We start from the raw sequence: 18,551 nt of genomic DNA on the forward strand, positions 1-18,551 counted from the left end.
GAGGCCCACAGAGAAGATGGCCCCAGAGAGTGCATTCCTGTAGCTGGAAGAGATTTTAAAGGTCATGTGCTCAACCCTTCCAGGGGAGAGAAGACGGCCCTCCCCCGAGGCCCCAAGCCCCTCAGAACCCCGGCACTCACTTCTGACTGGCCTCCATCTCCAGCAAAGCTGAGAGGGCAGACGTCCCCTTCTTTCCAACCGGGGGTCCTGCAGGCTCCAGGGAGTGGGCAGGGAGGGGGCCGGCCATCTGCAAGCCTTTCATGGCAGCCCCTTTCTAGGGAGAGAGGAGGGGGAAAGGACATTAGCAGAGAGGGTCTCCTTGGCCCCTTCACTCCAGACTCCCTTAAGTCTGCCAAAGACCAATCACACAGGGACTCTACCCTCCTAGTGAGCAAAGCCATGCCACCCAAAGGCCTGGGCTGCCTCTGTGTCTCAGACTCTCTCTATCTGTCTCCTTCCCTCCCTCTCTTTCTCTCTCCCTGTCCCCTCTTTCCCTCTCTCTCCCTCCCCCTCTTTCCCTCTCTCTCTTCCTCCCTTTTTCCCTCTTTCTCTCTCCCCCCCCTTTCCCTCTCTCTCTCCCTCCCCTCTTTCCCTCTCCCTCCCCCTCTTTCCTGCTCTCTCTCCCTCCTCTTTTCCTCTCTCTCTCTTCTCTCCCTCTCTTCCTCTCTCTAGCTCACAAGCCTGAGCTCTCCATCTCCATCTCCTCAGCAGTGGGGAGACACCCCAATTGTAACATCTGAAACAGAGAAGGAAGAACCCTCTACAGGTCCCTCCCTGACAGGTGGTCACCGGCCCATGCTGAACCCCTTCAGGGGTCCCCTGGCCCCTCACTTCAAGGAGAACGTCATGGGAAGGACAATGCTGGTCACAAGTCGAGGCAGGAAGGCCCAACTCACCCGTATCATGCGGTCTGAGCGATGGCGCCGCCGGATGCGGTTCAAGCCTTCCATGAAGCGGATGAAGCCGTCTAGGAGCTGCCACTCCTCCTCGTCCGAGCGCGGCTTGTCCCCATAGATGTCGCAGTGCGCCTCGCCTTCAGTGATGCGCTTGGTGGCTGTAACGCATGCCGGGAGCAGCAGGAAGCGCGTCCTCCAGAACTTCAGCGACTCAATTAAACTACAGAGAATCAAGAGGCCCAGAAAGAGACCCAGCATCAGCATCATAGCCCCAAACAAGAGCTCCCACTGACTCACCGGACATTTCCCAGGTACAAAAGCATGGTGTCCAGTCCCTAGAAGTCCTAGGGCCAGAGGGGACAACACTGATCTAGTTTGGCTGGACTCATTTTATGAGGGAAGACACTGAGGCCCAGAGGGGGGGGATGGCTTCCCCCAGGACTTTCACACAAACAGCAAGGAAGAGATATTCAATCAACACACCAGACTGGCAGAGCAGGAAACGTGGCACGCAAACCCAGGAGTCAAGGGACACGTCAAATGGCAAACACAAGGGAGAAATCACAAGGGATAACGAGGTGCAACTGTCTACGTTCTCCTCTGGGGAGACGACACGGGGAGCCCCTCTGAGCTTTATCCACAACAGGGGTCCTGGAGGGAGGCTGACTAGGTAGAGAGCCTGGGTGCAAGTCTGGCATGTTGGGATGATCTCAAAGAAAAAGTGGAAGATAGAGAGAGAGGGCTGCACCAGGAGAAGGGGAAAGGAGAGAAAATGATCTCACATACACAGGATGTGAAAAGAGGAGTGTCTAAAACAAAGACAAGGAGGTGCTGGGGAGGAGCTGGGGGGCTCATCTGAGCTGCTTAAAGGAGGAAGAAAACACAGATACACCACACACCGCACCCCCCCACCCCCACAGAGCTGGGTAGAGACAGACAGACAGACAGATACACACACACACACACACACACACACACACACACACACACACACACAGTGCTGGGTATGGACATCCATCTCCCTCAACAAGCAAAGGGAAGGGACTGTGACAGCAGTGGGGCAGGGAAAGTACAGCCACACTCAACCAAACACACACTAAAAAACAGACTGTCCGTAACAGATTCAGTTTCATCTGCCATCCTTCGGCCTTCTTCAGGCCTACAGCCATGTTCACACCCACTGGTGACTGTATGGAGTGGACACGGCCATGCTCTGCAGAAGGAGAGCTCAGCCTGCTTCACCTCCTTCTATTTCTGCCCTTTTGCTTAATATCATTTTCATTTTTTGCCTATCCCCTCCGCTTCCCTCCCCCCACACAGAACAAAGCATAGCTTTGGGCAGGGCCTATGAGCTGCCTGCTTCGGGGAACCAATGGAGATGAAATGAGACACTCCAGCCCAGCACCTGGCCTGTGGATGGCACTGGAGAAATGCCTCCATGATTACTGTCATCGGTATTGTCCCTGTTCCCTCGGCACTCGCTCTGCAGCCGTGACCTTGGAGAGCGGCCTGGGGGCCTCAAGATGCAGAATCAGACACTGGTCTTGGGACACCCCAACAAAGGGACTGGTCTGCTTAACCGCACACATCTGTGACAAGATTCGGTTCTTTTTTCAGTGCGGCAGGGAGATGGGGAGTGGGAGGGAGAGAAGAGAAATGCTTCCTACTTTTTTAAGTTCAAAACCAAGACTTGCCGGGAGCATACAGAGACTGACTGGCCCAGGAGCCTACAGCCAGTATAAGGCAGAGCCGGCACTTTATCCCACATCTTCCTGGATCCGCAGCCTGATCTCTACCCACTATATCATCCTGCCTCTCAGTAATCAAGACTGATAAAAAAAAACAGTTCAGCAAAACCAGCCACGGCACGAGGCACATCTGACATCGGGCACGACGTCCCCCAGCTCTGCAGAGCGGGCCGGCAGGCAGAAAGCCCCAGCTCTGGCTTTGCGGGACCTCGGGCAAGACGCAAGCTCCCCATCTGCAGCAGAGGGCTGGCAATGCTGCACCCACAAGCGCAGCCCCGGCCCGCGGCTGACCTGAAGTCTTCGGAGCCTGCTGAGCAGATGTACTGGTCCAGGTAATTCCACTTATATTCCTCCAGGCGCTCATGGGAGAACTCCACCCAGCAGGAGACAAACTCCGAGTCCGAGTGGGAAGGGCACAGGCTATAGGTATAGTTGATCTGGGCAGACTCGTAGGGATACCTGAAAACCAAGACAGCGCCGCTTCAGTGTGGCCCCCGGCCCCAGGACCATGTCTTCTACTCCCCTGGTGGGACCCCAAACCACTCACTTGGGCAGGTAGCGGGTGACCGTGATGATTTTGTCCTTCAGCGTTACTTTGTGGAAAGTACGCCCCATGCTCAGCCAGTACTGGTCCTCCTCTTCAGGGCGGTTTCGGGACACGAGGCCTAAGAGGAGAAAAGAAGGCCGAAGCCCTTCCTCTGACTCTAGTCCAAGGGGGCAGATCCAAGCCCAACACTGAAGGGGCAGGGAAACTATTCCACGAAAACGTTACCAAATTCAGAGAAGACAGACTCAGATGATGCAGAGACACACAAGCAGTATCTGGAGAATGATTTCTACAACAAGATTACAAAGACAAATAGCTTGGGAAGGCTTGAGAACTCTGATTAATACGATGACTGACCATTGTGCCAGAGGACCGAGGATGAAACACGCCACCCCCGCTGACCCAGAGGGGACAAGCGCAGGACGCAGCAGGAGACAGACATCTGTGGACGTGGCAGACACGGGGCTATGTTTCATTCGGTTCCAGTCATTTGTTAGACAGTGTCTTTTAATTTTTTATTGGATGTGGCAGCAAAGGTGGAAAACAGAGAGTTGCCCCTCCCCCCCACCAAAAAAATAAGATGCAAAAGAGGATCATTGAAGCCTTTTTAAAAACTGGACAGAAAAGAAAGAAGTTTGGAAGGAGACACAGACCAGCAGGACAGCTTGGAAAATGACACGCTCAATTTATTCTAGGCTTTTTTTTTTAAAAGCAGACTCTACGTAACAGATTTAATCCACATACAATCTTTTCTCTGTCCTTCTTTGTATGTAGAAATGTTTGCTTCTTTTGGGGGGAGTATTTGTCAAGTCCAGAACTTTTAAAAATCTTACCCAAAAGACTGAAAATAATAATAACCAACATAATAACAGACCATGAAAGCGATGAAAGAAACTTCAGTCAACACGCAGCCTTCTCCTGGGGGATGGTCCTTCCCCCTGGGAGGGAGTGCCACGCCCAGTCGTGCCCTGCCCTGGCCAGACAAACCATCATCGTCCCTCTCCAGCTTGGCTCTGACTCACCAGATTTCATCAGCATGGGGACGGACCTCCTCTCCTCCTCCTTTTCTGCCCACCCTTCCCCCTTTCGGGCCATGTCTCTGCCCATTGGCAAGGAAGCTCCTTGTGGGCAAAGACTGTCGTTCTATTTGTTTGTGTTCCCAGTGGGCCTAGCACAGTGCCTGGCACACAGTTAAGTAAGGCCTAATAAATCCTTATCGACCTGACCTTAGAGCCTACTTAGCCCAAGCCCAATGTCTCTTGTTATTCTCTGTGACCTCATTTGGGGTTTTCTTGGCAGAAACACTGGAGTGGTTTGCCATTTCCTTCTTCCAGCTCATTTTACAGATGAAGAAACTGAGGCAGACAGGGCGAAGTGACTGGTCCAGAGTCACACAGCTAGAAGTGTCTGAGGCTGAATTTGAACTCAGGTTCTCCTGATTCCAGGCCCAGCACTCTATCCAATGCACCCCTAGCTGCCCCCTCTACAATATCCTTAAAGAAAGTATTGTTCAGCCTCTATCAAAACATGCCCAGTGACCAACAAGAGACACATGTGACCCGAGAGATCCTTCAGAACAAAAGGCCCCTCGGTGCACTCTGGTCCAGCCAATCTGGCCCAGTCCCATCTCCCACCCCTGCCCCGTGGCCCAGATTGTTCCCCATACCTGGGAATCCCTGGCTCCCTTCTCTGCCCCCAGATTCCCTGCTTCCCTTCCAGGCACAGCACCAGCCCTTCACTGATTCCCTCTGCCCCTCAGGCACTTCCCCACATCCCACACTTACTTTGTACAGATCTGTATTAACAGATCCCATCCCTGCCTCCCCCCACCCCCCAGGAGAACAGAAGCACCAGGAGGGCAAGGACGATTGTCTGGGGCCTTTCTATCCTCAGCATCGGACGCAGTGCCCAGCACAGCTTTAAAAGGGATCGTGGTGAAGCCTCACACTGAGCTTCACCGTCCCATGTGTGAGATGCGAGACGGCTAAAGAACAGACTGTCTGACAAAGGAATGGAAGGCCAGGGGGTAGGTCAGCCACCACCTGACAGGGCAGCCAGAAGAGTCCATCAGAAGTCTGAGGTTCCTTAATTGGCATCAAGGTCAAGGACAGGGGTGGGGAACCTGCAGCCTCGAGGCCACAGGTGGCCCTCTAGGTCCTCAGGTGCAGCCCTCTGACTGAATCCAAACTTCCCAGAACAAACCCCATTGATAAAAGGATTTGTTCCGTAAAGCTTGGACTCAGTCAGAGGGCTGCACTTGAGGACCTAGAGGGCCACCTGTGGCCTCGAGGCTGCAGGTTCCCCAGCCCTGGCCAAGGAGAACTTCCCTGGGCCTCTCTCTGACCAGACCAAGCTGGAGGGCTGAGCTCAGTGATGGGCACCACACTAAAAGAAGGGGCAGGGATAAGCTAGACAGTGTGTAGGACAGGCAGCCAGGATGGGGAGGAGCCGTGGATTCAGGGCCCATGTGGATCAGCAAGGAGACCTGGAGAGTTCAGCTTGAAGGTGAGATTTAGGGGAGACACAAGACCCAGCATCAAGTCCCCAACCTGTTGGGCTGTCATGGGGAAAAGGGATGGCCTCGGTCTACTAGGCCCAGAGGGTGGCACCAGGGGCATGGGCAGAGCAGCTACTGAGAAGGGAAGGGAGGCCTCCTTCATGTAAGAAGCTTCTTCACCAGGAGTGACCGCCATCCATGGCCCAAAGTGGAGTGAGATGCTCAGGCTGGGGAGGGGAATCACACCCATAGGAAAGCTCCAAGCAAAGGCTGAGGCCCACCTGTCCAGGCCCACCTGTCAGTCACCAAGCACTTGGAGACAAAAGCAAGACAGGCCCTGCCCTCAGGGAGCTTATGTTTGGGGGGAGGGGTCCTCCTTATTCTCTGCTTGTGTTCTGTCCACTACACTCCCTCTGATCGGAGCAACTCAGAATGGCCAGTGAACAAGGCCATGACCATAGTGGAGAGCACGGTGATGAGGACAAGATGATGCAGGAGAGCGAGATGGGGATTCTCATGGGCAAGATGGAGGCATGTGGGTAGCTCACATCCCCTTAGGAGGCCCCAAGACAGGCAAAGGATGGCATGCCCAGAGCGGTCAGGATGGGCAGAGCTTTACCTGGAGAGCAGTGTCCGGCCAAGCACACCAAGGCCCCCTCCTGGCCCTGTGCTGCTGAGCCCATGACCCAGAGCCGGGAGGGCTGGCTAGCATGTTAGAGGGCAGTCAGGACCCCCAAAGCTCCTCAAAGACGCCAAATGGCTCATGAGAACTCACCACCCCACTGGCTGGAAGGGGCTGAGGTCAAGGGAGGACAGAAGGGAGCCTGCAGCCAGGGGGACGGGGAGGATGGAGCCAGGCACAAACAGCCAAGCCCAGAGAGTGAGTTCATTTCAGAACAGCCCTTTGAGGACTCTTCCTGCTGACTGTGTCACCTGCTGCCCTCCCTAGTACCAGGTGAATCTGCTGCCCCTCGAAGTCCCCAGGCCCCTGCAGTCCCCCTTCACTCACTCAAACCCCAAGTATCCGCTTGGCTCTGGGGGACACCTCCAACCCACATGAGGCTCAGGCCCTGCCCTCTGAGGGCTTACGATCCAAGGGGCAGCTGACAGACCCACACGGAGAACTCTAATAAACCCCTTTGTATTACTGTGCAAGGGGGAGCAAGGAGCCCTGGATCTGGAAGCAGAAATGCGTTTGAGCTCTGTCACTGCTTCCATCCCAGGCCTGCGGGAGCAGAGTATCATGCAAAGGGAAAGGGGGAGCCAGGGCTGCTCTGATCAGACAGGATAAAGGCCTCGACCTGGGGAAGCCTCCCCTGCCCCGCTCACCTCAGAGCAGAGGGTGGCTCTGGCCAACAGAGAAAGATCACTGACATTCTGGCTCTGGGAACACCCAGGTCAAGTGCAAAGGTTCAGAGCCTGGCCTCCCACCCCCCACTAACTCTGCTGCCAAGACACCTCTGTACCTGGAGGCTCAAAGGGCCTTTCCTCACTTCAGCTGTCAGCCAGTAGGGAGCAGGGCAGAGGAGGCTTCCTCAGAGAGGGAAAGGCCCTGAGCCAGGGGCACAAAGTCCCCGCCCTCAGGGGCTTACAAACTCTGAAGCACTTTGTGCTCAAGGTTCTCTGGACAATCTAGTTCCCATAATGAAGGGGGTAGTGAGAAGAGACCAAATAACCGAGAGAGAGCTACAGAGAGATGTAGAGAGAGGCAGAGATAGAGACAGAGAGATGGAGAGAGACAGAGATACAAAGAGGCAGAGATAGAGAGAGAAACAGATGCAGAGATAGAGAGAGACAGGAGGACACAGAGAGGCAGAGACAAAGAAAGACAGAGAGGCATAGAGAGAGGCAGAGATAGAAAGACAAAGATGCAGAGAGAGGCAGAGATAGAGAGAGACAGAGAGACCAAGAGAGGAGACAGGAAGAGACATACACAGAGGGACAGTGGAGGGAGGAAGCGACAGAGACAGGGCACTACTCACCACGGCTGTAGAGGGGGCTGCTGCTCAGGGGAGGGGCCACAGCTGGGTTGGCCTTCTGCAGCTTTGGCTGCACTATGATCTGGTAGCCCTGCATGAGACGCTGGCAAATGAACTCCTCGAACACCTGCTGGGCAGTCATCTGCATGCCCTCCTCATCCCTCCTGCAAAGACATGGTCATCCCATCAGAGGGTTAGCGGCTCCCCTGCCAGGGCAGTCGGGGGGGAGGGGGCCGAGGTCCTCCGACACAAGGGCACCAGGGCGTGTGAGGGCAGGGTGTCAGCCCCATGCCAGGGCCACAGCCCTCTCCCTCCATCCCCTCTCAGAGAGCCCAACCCAGACCCAGAAGCCCTGGGCATGCTCTCCCTTGGGCACTCTCTGTCCTGAGCAGTTATTCTTCATTTCAGTGACCAACAGAGAACCAGAATATGCTGAGAGTGGAAATGGAGGTGCATACGAGCACTAAGCGGCCTGTAAAAGGTGGAAATTAAATTGAACTATTAATTAATTGATAAATTGAATTGAATTTAGACGGTGACTCTGTTTCTACTGGAAAACTCAATTTTTCTTTTGAAAAGAGAGTGCATGATGAATCGATGCACCAGCTTCCCAAGCTGCATCTCAAGGACACACTCCCAATGGCTCTTCCCGCCAGCACGCAGGGCGCTTTACAGATCTCATCTCAGTGGATCCTCACACCCACCCAGGGAGGAGAGTGATGGTATGACTCCCATTTTACACTGAAAAACTGAGGCAGACAGAGGTCCATGACTTGCCCAAGGTCACCCAGCTAGTAAGTGTCTGAGGCCAAATCTGAACTCGGGTCTTCCTGACTCCAGGTCCAGCACTCCATCTGCTGGGCCACCAAATGCCTCTAGACAATGAAAAACAAAAAACAACCAAAAAAAAAACATGACTAAACAGGACAGAACTGGAGATTTTGCTATTCTTCTGGAGAACCCTGAAATCCAATTTTTGTGCATTAAGATAAAAAGGTAACGGTAATTTGCTTTACCTGCCTTAATGTGCACAATGTTTCTTCTATTTCTAAGGACACTCAGAAAGAGAAGATAGGACATTTTATTAGCTTCTCAATTTCTCATTATTTAGAAATGTTCTGTTCACAGGAACTGGGACCAAACAGGTGAGGAGGAGGATTGAGACATCTTTAGAGGCGGGCTAGACCTCAGGTGGGAGATATGAATTGCTAACAGGGAGGTAAATTTAGAGAGAGCATCTGCCTCCAGATTTATGGATTCGAATTACAAGATATCCAAAGACAGGCCTCGTATCACCTCGGGTCGGTTGCAGGTCAAGAAGACATAACTACGCCAATTTATCTGACTCCATTAGTGTATCATAGGAACCTACTAAGCATTGGACAAGAGAACATTCTAAACTTTGTGACTTCCTTTAAAAATCACCTCTATTTTAAATGCACCGAGACTATGGTTACAGGCATCAATCACTTGGAAACGTGTCCTTTCCACGAGACAAAACTGCCCTAAAAAGTTTAATTTTGGGATCAAGCTCAGCTGCAGAAGTTGAAGTGACTTCTCACGTGCAATTTCTGATGCAGGTGCCCAGAAATCTACTACGGCTTCATTTAGATGGTATTTGTTCTGTCCTGTACACAATTTTAAATGTTTTAGTTTACACTGTTTTAATGTGTAATCACTCCAGATCCCTTCAGAAATAGGTGAGATGGAAATAATAAAATACTTGCTCCAATAAAAAAAAAAACATACAATGTTTTGCATGAGTTCTTGACTTTCCTGAAAAAAGCCACACACAAATACCCTTTTTACATTCTAACGGGGAAGACAACACACAAAAAGGGCCGGGAGATGAGTGAACATGGCTGGCCCGGGAGGCACTGGCCCAGGTCCCCCATGCTGGACCTGCACAAGATAGGCCCCCAGACAATCTCAGGAGCAGCTGCCTCCGCAAGGTACAACTGTCTGTACCAGGAACCTTCCCACAGGCCGCTGGCATCATCCTCAGAGGGGCTGCCCCGGCAGAGCCCATCACCATGGGGCTCTACCCATCCTTCACACCCTTCATGTCTGTATCAGAGTCCCACGGCCTTCTCATTGCTCAGGAATTCTGACCTTAAGCAGCAAGGTCCCGGGACACCCCAGAGCTGCACTAAAGCCAAGTGACACATTAGCCACGTCCACTGGCATCTGCCATGGCCGGTCTGCGAGGGGGCAGGGGTGTCACTCATTTCTTCACTAGGGCCTGATTATACAACACAGCTTATATTTACGTTGTTGTCATTACTGGGGGAAGGGGTGGGTTGGTGGGACGGGGTGTGTGTGTGTGGTGGGAGGCATGGGACGGGGCAGCATTTAGCCCTCCAGGGGCACCTCCTCAGTTCCCTGTTCTCGACCCTGCTCTCTCTGCATGGCCAGGTGAGTGTGGAACCCTTCCATCACTGCCCTCCTTAGGTATATGCCTCACAGCATCATCTCCAGGTCAAAGGAGGTGGACAATTCAGTCATCACCCTCTAAGCCTTGCAGAGGGACCGCTGAGGACTCACATCCCCAAAGAAAAGTGAACAGATCTTACATCATGACATTTTCTGAAAACAAAAAACCCACTTGATCCCAAAAAGCAATGGACACAAGAAAAGGACATAAGGGAAAATGCTGTGGGAAGATGTCCAACCCCTGATCTGCACAGCAGCTAACGGCAACACGTCAGGGAATGCTGGTGAAGGGAAGCCTGTCTCCCTCCTTGGCTGGAGAGGTGGTGAACTCCTGGGGCAGAATGGGGCATACTAGTTGTCAGCCATGGCAGCTTCACTTAGCTGTACCTTTTGTACAAGGAAGGATCCTACGGGGGGTGGGGGGGTGGCATGGGAGGGGAGGGGTATCAGTAAGGAGAGATGAGCTGGGGCTAGAGAAGAGTCGGGTCTCCAGCAGGCAGGTGTGAATGAATGCAAGCCCATGTGACATCAGCCAGGGCCATGGGACCCCCCCCCGCCCCCGCACACTCACCTGTCCACGTCCGCCTCCGGGAGCAAGTCGTAACAGCCTTCTGTGTAGTCATTCTGGAGGCCCTGGCGGTCTGGGAAGTAGTCGGTGGTGAGGGGCAGGCAGGCCGGAGTAGTGAGAGACTTCCAGTCCACTCCGACTGTGCAACAGAAGCCTGGCACTACAGGGGGAGCAGACAGTGTCAGAACTGCCGCGGGGCCCGAGGTCGCGGGCGTTCCCCCACAAGGAACGTTTGGGGTACAGGGAGAGGAGGAACAGAGTGAGAGGGGGTCAGGGCGCCAAGAGGGGGAGGAACAAGGGGGGAGAGAGAGAGAGACAGAGCTTGTTAACCAGGGCAGCGCACATGCGTAACCAATCCCGTCATGCAATGGGGTGCTCAGCTAACCCTTACAGTCAATGGTCAGTTACAAGCGGCAGAGCTGCAAGGCTGGCAGGTTACATGGCAGGGCGGGCACCCCGGAAGCCAAGGGCAGAGGAGCAGGCGGGCAGGCTGCCGCCAGGGCCCACAAGGCAGGAGGAGAGCTCAGCCAGATTATGGACAGAGCAGCAGACAGGGCATAAACAGGAGTGATTGCAGAGGCAGCCACCCAAGCAACAGACCCAAGAGGAAAAGGGGATGGGAGACGAGGGGAAGGGTTGACAGTCCCAGCGCAGTCCAAGGGGCTCAGCCACATGGGCCGGCCCAGAGCTCCCTGCTTTTGGACACCAGGATGCTCTGCCAACAGCTGAAGATGAGGAGGAGCCCTGCATCCCCAAAAGGGGACAAAAAAAGGCCATGCCTATGCCTGGGAGTGCAGAAAAGGTCCACACTTCAGACATGTTGTGGGTGGCCATCAGGGAGCACCAGCCCCAGCGGCTCCATGACCAATGAGAGATACACCCTCCGCTAACCCCCCTCCCCAACAGAGTCCACAATGCCCAGAGATGTACATCAGGGAATCCCACTTCTGACACTTAAAAGCCATTACTGACTCTGGGAAAGTCCCCTCACTTCTTTAAGGCTATCTTCTCATCTGCAAAATGGGGTAACATCTCCCACACCTTCCTAACAGCTGCTGGGGGGCTCAAATGAACAAGTGGACATCTACGGGCTTTGAACCCTTTACAATGCACAGAAAAGCCAGGGATGGTTATTAATATCCAAGGAACTATCTAAGCACATTCTGCTATTACTTAATTAATTCTTTCAACAGCCCCGAAAGGTAGGTTAGGCGAAGGGACTGTTCCCCTCTGAGAGGCAGCAGGGGTCAGATGAAAGCATGGGTTTGGGCATCAAAGGCCTGGACTAAATCCTGCCTGCCTCTCTCAGGCACCTCACTGAAAGGCTGCACGACTCTGGTCAAGTCCCTTCCCCTTGTGAGGCCTGTTTCCCCTCTGTAAAACAAGGGGACCTTAGTAGGTGGCCTGTGAAGGCCCCTGCAGTCACAGCTGCTGAGACAGGCCCAGACGGATGGCAAGGAGGCCTGACGAGGTGCAGTGTCGCCATCACATCGGGGGAAAGCGGACACGGCTGGACTGTTCCAGGCCCAAGGACCGGGCAGCCAGGGCCTTCCCAACGGCCAGGCCTCCAAGAGCCATTGTTCTGTCCCATTGAGCAGAGCTCAATGATTCAGACTGTAAGCTCCCTAGGGCAGAGGCCTTGTCTCGGCTCAGTTCTGTATTTCCAGCATCTAGCCCTCTACACACAGCCAAGCTGTTTGTCGGCCCCATCTGGAGCATTCGGAAGAGCTAAAATGCTCTAGACACGTTTTCTGCTGGACAAACATCAAGGCTGGAAGACTAGGGCCTTCATCTGAAGTCTCCCCGTAAGAAAGAAACAAAGCTTAAGTCCTGATACAAAGCTGACCTGGGGCCTACCCCTGACCCATGACAGCCACACGAAGAAAGGCCTTATCACTGCCAAATGCAGAAATCCTGACTCATTTCTGCTTTTCCAATGGGACCATTTCTAACTCCCTCCAGGGCCAGGGCCCGGGCCAGAATTGCTTGGGCAAGGCTGACTGGCCACGGAGGAAGGTCGGCCTGCATGGACACCCCTCCTCTGCTTAAGCAGACAGCCCCTGTGACAGCAGGGCAGTCACTCTCTGCTGGACACCCATCAGTTGCCCTCACACCAGGGAGGCCCCAGCAATGGGCTAGTGCATGTCAGTCCCCTTCCTCAAGGTTCAGCTCAACGGGTATCTCCTCCACTAAGCCTGTCCTAAAGCCTCAGACTAAAAGCTGGCCCCTCCCCAGAGCGCTCTCCTTTGCTCGGGACCTCCAATTAGATGAGGACAGCTCTTAGCTCTTCCCTTCCTCCTCCTCCCAACAGAACAGAAGCCATCCCTTGTTTCAAACTGTCCCTTGTAGCTCCCTCTTGGCCCTATGGCCATAGAGGAATGGTCCCACCCCACCACCTCGCCAAACCTCACCACCTTCTCTAACTGGCTGCCCCCCCTTACTTGGATCTGAAGAGGCAGATACGCCGTCTTCTAGAGAATCCTTGTTCTGGGTCCTGGATCCTACAGAGAGATGAAGAAACACTTGGCAAAAGCAAGCTGTACCCGCCCTCCCACCCCCCCCCATCCTGCCACACACGAAGAAGAGATTTGCTATGAGGACCCAACTTCATGGTCACAAATGAGATGTGAGAACCTCCACTGAGTACCATCTTCCCCCTTAGAAGGTAAGCTCCCTGAGGACGAGGCTTGTCCTTCTTTGCACTTATGTTTGTAGCCCAGCTCCTGGCACACAGTGAGCACGTACTGCTTTGTCAAAGAAGGAAACAACACAGCTCAAAGAGAAATGAGCTCAGAGACAGGAAGACTTGGTTCAAATCTGGCCTCAGACACTTATTGGCTGTGTGACCCGGGAAGCCAACACACTTTGCCAGGCTCAGGCCACTCCCTGACACTTCTCTACAAAGTGATGGGGGAGCTGAGATCAATGCTGGGGGAAGGAATTCCCACACCAGGAATCCCCCACGATCCTTCCCCGTAAGTCCCCACAGAGGAGCCAAACACAGGATCTTGAGCTAAATGCTTCCAGCTGCTTGGGGGAGCCCCCTCCAGTGAGGAAAAGGCATGCCAAGGGTGGTGGGGGATACAGCAGGCAGGGAGGGTGATGTTTACTTGTTTTGAACCACCCCTTTTCCACATTAGGCACCTGGCTGCCTTGGCTAAGCATAGAGGACTAGGATGCTGAGACCCCAAAGAGATGTGACCGGTGGTTTTACTAGCCAAGCCACGCCCCGTACATGCACATACGGTCAAGGTTTGGAGGCTGGGGCCCTTAACCAAGGACTCACAGAGGAGAGAGGAAGCAAAACTGTCAAGTCCCAATGCAAAGCTGTCCCCTGGGTCTCATGACTACTGGCCGAACCCTGACCCGGGACAGCGACGTGAAGAAAGGCCTCATCACCATCAAACATACAAGCCCATCTCCATCTTCCTCCAGATGATCCCATGTGATGACCCTGCATCTTCCACTGATGGCCCGGCAGTGTGAGCCCCTACAGGAGCCTGAGGACCCACAGAGAGGCAATGCTGAGGTCATCGAGACCACCCTTCATTCTACAGAGGCCCGGGGGGCCGAGCAACTCATCCCAGGTGACACAGCTCTGGATCCTCACACCAAATCTGTGCTAACCACACCTCGAGCATCTCTTCTGGGGCCTCCTGAGGCCGCCAAATTCCCACTTTGTCTCCAGCAAACAAGTGATGAAGTCCACAGGCTCAAACTCACATGACCTCCCTTCCATAGAAGCACAGGACAAGAGCGCTGGAAGGGACCCAATCCCAGAGGCCCTCCGGTGCACCTGCTATATGGTTATCTTCTCTGACCAAAGTCCCCACTGGGAGGGAGACCGGGGCCACCCAAAGTGAGCCTAAATGTGCCTCGTCACAACATTCCCACCCCAGCTCCTGGGAGCAAAGGGAGCACATCCTTCCACAGGACAGGCAGCGGCCATCGGCTTCTTCTCCTCTCCTGGCTGAACAATCCCAGCTTCTTCCACTCCTCTTCCACCATCAAGCACCATCCTGGCTGCTGATAAACAGCTCTGCTAAACTGTGGCCCCCAGAACTCCATCCGGTCCTCCATACGTGGGCTGCCCCAGGTGGAGGAGGCCACAGGGGTGGGGGGGAGGAGGCAGAGGCTGCCCTGGACACAGTGCCAACCCCAGGACCACTAGCCTCGCCTCCTGCTCCATCACACTAAGGACACACATAGAAGCCACTAAACCCACATTTTCTTTTTCCAGGCAAATGTTTCTCTAACCAAGTTTTCCCCGTCTTGTATTGGCAAGGCTGGTTTTTCAAACCCAACATTTACACCAAACGATTAGATTGGGTGCAGTGTTGGAGCCGGCCAAGACCTCCTTGGACTTGACTTGTCCCTGAGGCATCCTGGCTTTGTGTCATTGAGACCTTTGAAAAGCCCGCCATCTATCGGCGGCCAGGTGGTAGAGCGGGTGAGAGCTGATAATCATAATCCTGGGAGCCGGTATTTCTACGGCACTTACTACGTGCCTGGCACCGTAAGGGCTTTATAAAGATTAACTCATTTGGCTCTTACAACAATCCTAGCAAGTGGGTGCTGCTATTATCCCCACATTAGAGTTGGGTAAACTGAGGCAGACAGGTTAAGTGACCTGCCCCAGCTGGTAAATGTAGGAAGGTAGATTTGAACTCAGATCTTCCTGACTCCAGGCCGCTGCACAGCCCAGGTAGATAGAGCATTAGTCAAGAAGACCCGAGTTCAAATTCTGCTTCAGATTCTGACTGACTCCTGGGAGGTTATTTAACCTCTCGGCCCCAATTTTCCCATCTGTAACAACGGGGATGACAGCATCTACCTGAGGGTTGCTGTGAGGACAAAACAAAACAGTAATATATAGGGCTCTGCAAACCTCAGAGAGCTGTAGAAATGACAGATGTTATTGTCTACACCTTCATCCAAATAACTCACAATCTATTTTAAAAAGCCCCAAACCATGGCCAGGCAGACCCCCTGCCACGGTCACACCGAGCCAGGAAGGAGTCCTCCGAGGCTGGCCGACCACTGAGTGCTGCCCACACTGCTGCCAGCCTGGCAGAGCCATCTCACAGAAGGACCCAGAGGGCAGAGCTAGGACAGCAGGAGGGTGTGGGGGGAGGCTGCTCATTTCCATGTGCCACCACGAAGCACCAAGGCACTAGGGCCTGGCGACAGGGGCTGGGCTTGCCCCTCCCCGAAGGTCTCCCCAGTGGCGCTGGCCCTGAGGCCCTTGGCGCTGAGGCTGCAGGCGGGCATCAGGGAAGCCAGGAGGACCATCAGGTGGGTTTTACTGGACATCTGTTCCTGGAGAGCAGGTGACAAGGGGCCTTTTGTCTACACTCTCGAAAGGGAATGTGAAATTTCTCCAAAGCTCCTGCGTAACCACGGCCACTGGACCCAAGCGGACAGTACTGGGCATGTCAAGCCAACCGCTAAGGAAGAAAAGAAACGGGGCCTTTCTTTTGCCCCCAATCATTCTCCATCCATGCTCATTTCAAGACAGAGCTTGTGTCTCTGCTGCCACCTGGTGTCCGATGGGAAAACTGGTGAATTACGCTGTCTTCTCTGGTGGCTGGTCAGTGGGGAAGGCGGCATCAGTGGCTCCATGAAGGGTCTGGGGGATGCCCAGTGATCAGGAGGGTAACAAGGCCAGGTGGGAGCCCCAAATGAGGTGGGGTTCCTTGATGAGGGGAAGGGACTGAGCCATGCCTGAGCACTTCCAGATCTTGGGGGCCAGCTAGTTACAGAGAAGAGGCTGGTCCTGGGGCATAGGTCAGGAGACTTCACAGTAACCACAACACCATACCACGGCACGTAGGCAGTACAGAGCCCACGTTGGCACAAAGTCTCCATCGGGCCAGCCGTCCTCCCCACCCCACATACACCCTGACTCTAAAATCTGGCCCCCAAAGTGAGTCAGACCAAAGGAAATCTCTAGGGCAGGGCTCTCTTACCCTGGGAGCTTCAGGTGGGTGGGAAAAACTATCTTTCTAACTATCTTTCTTCCAACTGGAATCAATCATTTCAAGATTCTGCTCTGAGAAGACCGGGAAGCAGGGCCGGGGAGACAGGAGGGCCACGACACAAACAAGGTGAGGAGCCCCCATTCTCCTTGGCCCATAACTAGTAAGGGAATCCTCTTGAGGAATAAAGGTGGGACTGGAAGGCTAATGGGGTCCCTTCCCACTATGAAATTCTGTGATTTAGATAAAGATGTGATTGTCATAAAGGAGGTTAGCACACTGGATCCAGCCTGTCACAAAGGCCCGAGTTTAAATCCAGCCTCAGATACTTAGCTGTGTGACCTTGGGTAAGTCACTTAACCTCTGCCTGCCTCAGTTTCTCCATGTGTATAAAAGGAATCATAAGACCACCTCCCAGGGAAGTCATGAGAATCGAGGTGATATTTGAGAAGCGCTCTGCCTTACAGTGCTACCTGAGTGGTCTGAGACGCTGATGTGGATGCCACAAGGCCAGGAGGGCTGGCTGACACATTAGACAACCAACCCACCCTCCCATGAGGCAGCCTAGACTGCTGGGCTGAGAGGAGCAAGAGGAAATGCAATTGGGATGAATGCTTGGTCTCACACCAGGAGCTGCCAGCCTTTGCCTGTCCCCGTGCCCCTCGGCTTTCAGTGAATGTTCCCATGCCCCCAATTCAGTAAGAAAGGAAATGGATTTTTAAAATTCACATTGATACTCACTGGATGCCTTCCCCCAGTAAACACTGGAATTTGTGCCCATCTTTTCAGGCCCACTCAAAGCAGCATCTCCACACACCCGCCCCGCCTCAGGGGGCTCAGACCACCCTTCGGTGGTGCCTGCTCCGCACTGCTGGAGGCAGCGCACCCAAGTGTTGGCGTGGACACCGGGCCCCAGGCCAGGCACCATGCTCAGCACGCAGGACACATGAGGGCGTAACGAACACTTGCAGAATGATCTATTGACCTGGAAGAAATAGACTCAGAGCCTCCGAGAGATTCCAAGGCGGCTTAAGGCGCCCTGGCGGTGGGTGACGATCCACGCCTCCACTCAGTTCTTTTCTTTTCGGTTCAAGATGCAGAAGGTGAAAGCAGTGGCCTGGCTGGTGGGAAGGTGGGAGGGGCCCAACTTCACACCAGCTTCTTCTCTGCTACCAAGAGAGACAGAAGGTTCAGGGACTCCCGGGGTCCCTGGAGCAGCCAGAGAACAGGTGTGGCTCCAGCCATGACTGCATGTGATCTGTGTTTGAGTGGCTCCTTTGTTTTGTACGGATGATTTAACCATTTCTCTCATGTGGAGGTGGCTGTGCGCTGTGAGAAGGAGGCTGCTCCCCAGCAGGTGTCCCTCCCTCTGGACCTGGCTGTGGCCCGCTGGCCAGGCCCCAGCCGTCACCCCTGCCCCCAGCTCCCTGGCCGGGGCCTCTAGGGCCATGTTCACGATCCCTCAGGGCAGGCTCTTCCAGCGCGTGGCCAGGCCATCTTCCTCATCCTCTAGAGCAAAGCTTTGACACCCACCTTTCCTCATGCCCTGGGCAGAGCACGTGGATTTCTGGCTCTCTCTGTGGCCCGCTCCATGATATCCTCAGGGTGGGATGCCCCCAGGCGGGAGCAAACTGTCTACCAGTGCAGATCACCTCCTTCCCTGCCCACTGCAGTCTTGGAGAGGCAAGGGCTCCCGGAGCCCACATGTGGTCGAGGCCGGGCCAGGCACCTGAGGGCCTCGTGTCCAAGCTCTTCATCGCAGGGACAAGAGTCACACAATGAGGAAGTGCCTGAGAGAGGATCTGACCCAGGACTCCCTGACCACACACCCAGCACCCTGTACATCATCCCCACAACTCCAGCGGTCTGGGCACCTCAGCCCTGACTGGACTAGCATCTCCTAGG

The 18,551-nt window shown here is 54.2% G+C and overlaps 1 protein-coding gene across 2 annotated transcripts in view; it reads right to left on the reverse strand.

The window, feature by feature from the left end:
• The window catches only part of DEPDC5 (DEP domain containing 5, GATOR1 subcomplex subunit), a 119,301-nt gene that overhangs the window by 33,701 nt on the left and 67,049 nt on the right, over positions 1-18,551 (reverse strand). For both annotated transcript variants that reach the window (XM_036769142.1, XM_036769134.1), the window contains exons 25-31: positions 13,110-13,169; positions 10,672-10,828; positions 7,671-7,831; positions 3,192-3,309; positions 2,936-3,103; positions 897-1,116; positions 141-274 (exon numbers count right to left, since the gene is read on the reverse strand). In XM_036769142.1, the coding sequence (XP_036625037.1) occupies positions 141-274; positions 897-1,116; positions 2,936-3,103; positions 3,192-3,309; positions 7,671-7,831; positions 10,672-10,828; positions 13,110-13,169 (1,018 nt within the window). The remainder of the gene's footprint in view (positions 1-140; positions 275-896; positions 1,117-2,935; positions 3,104-3,191; positions 3,310-7,670; positions 7,832-10,671; positions 10,829-13,109; positions 13,170-18,551) is intronic.

This window comes from Trichosurus vulpecula, chromosome 1 (genome assembly GCF_011100635.1).
Source record: "Trichosurus vulpecula isolate mTriVul1 chromosome 1, mTriVul1.pri, whole genome shotgun sequence".
NCBI lineage: Eukaryota > Metazoa > Chordata > Mammalia > Diprotodontia > Phalangeridae > Trichosurus > Trichosurus vulpecula.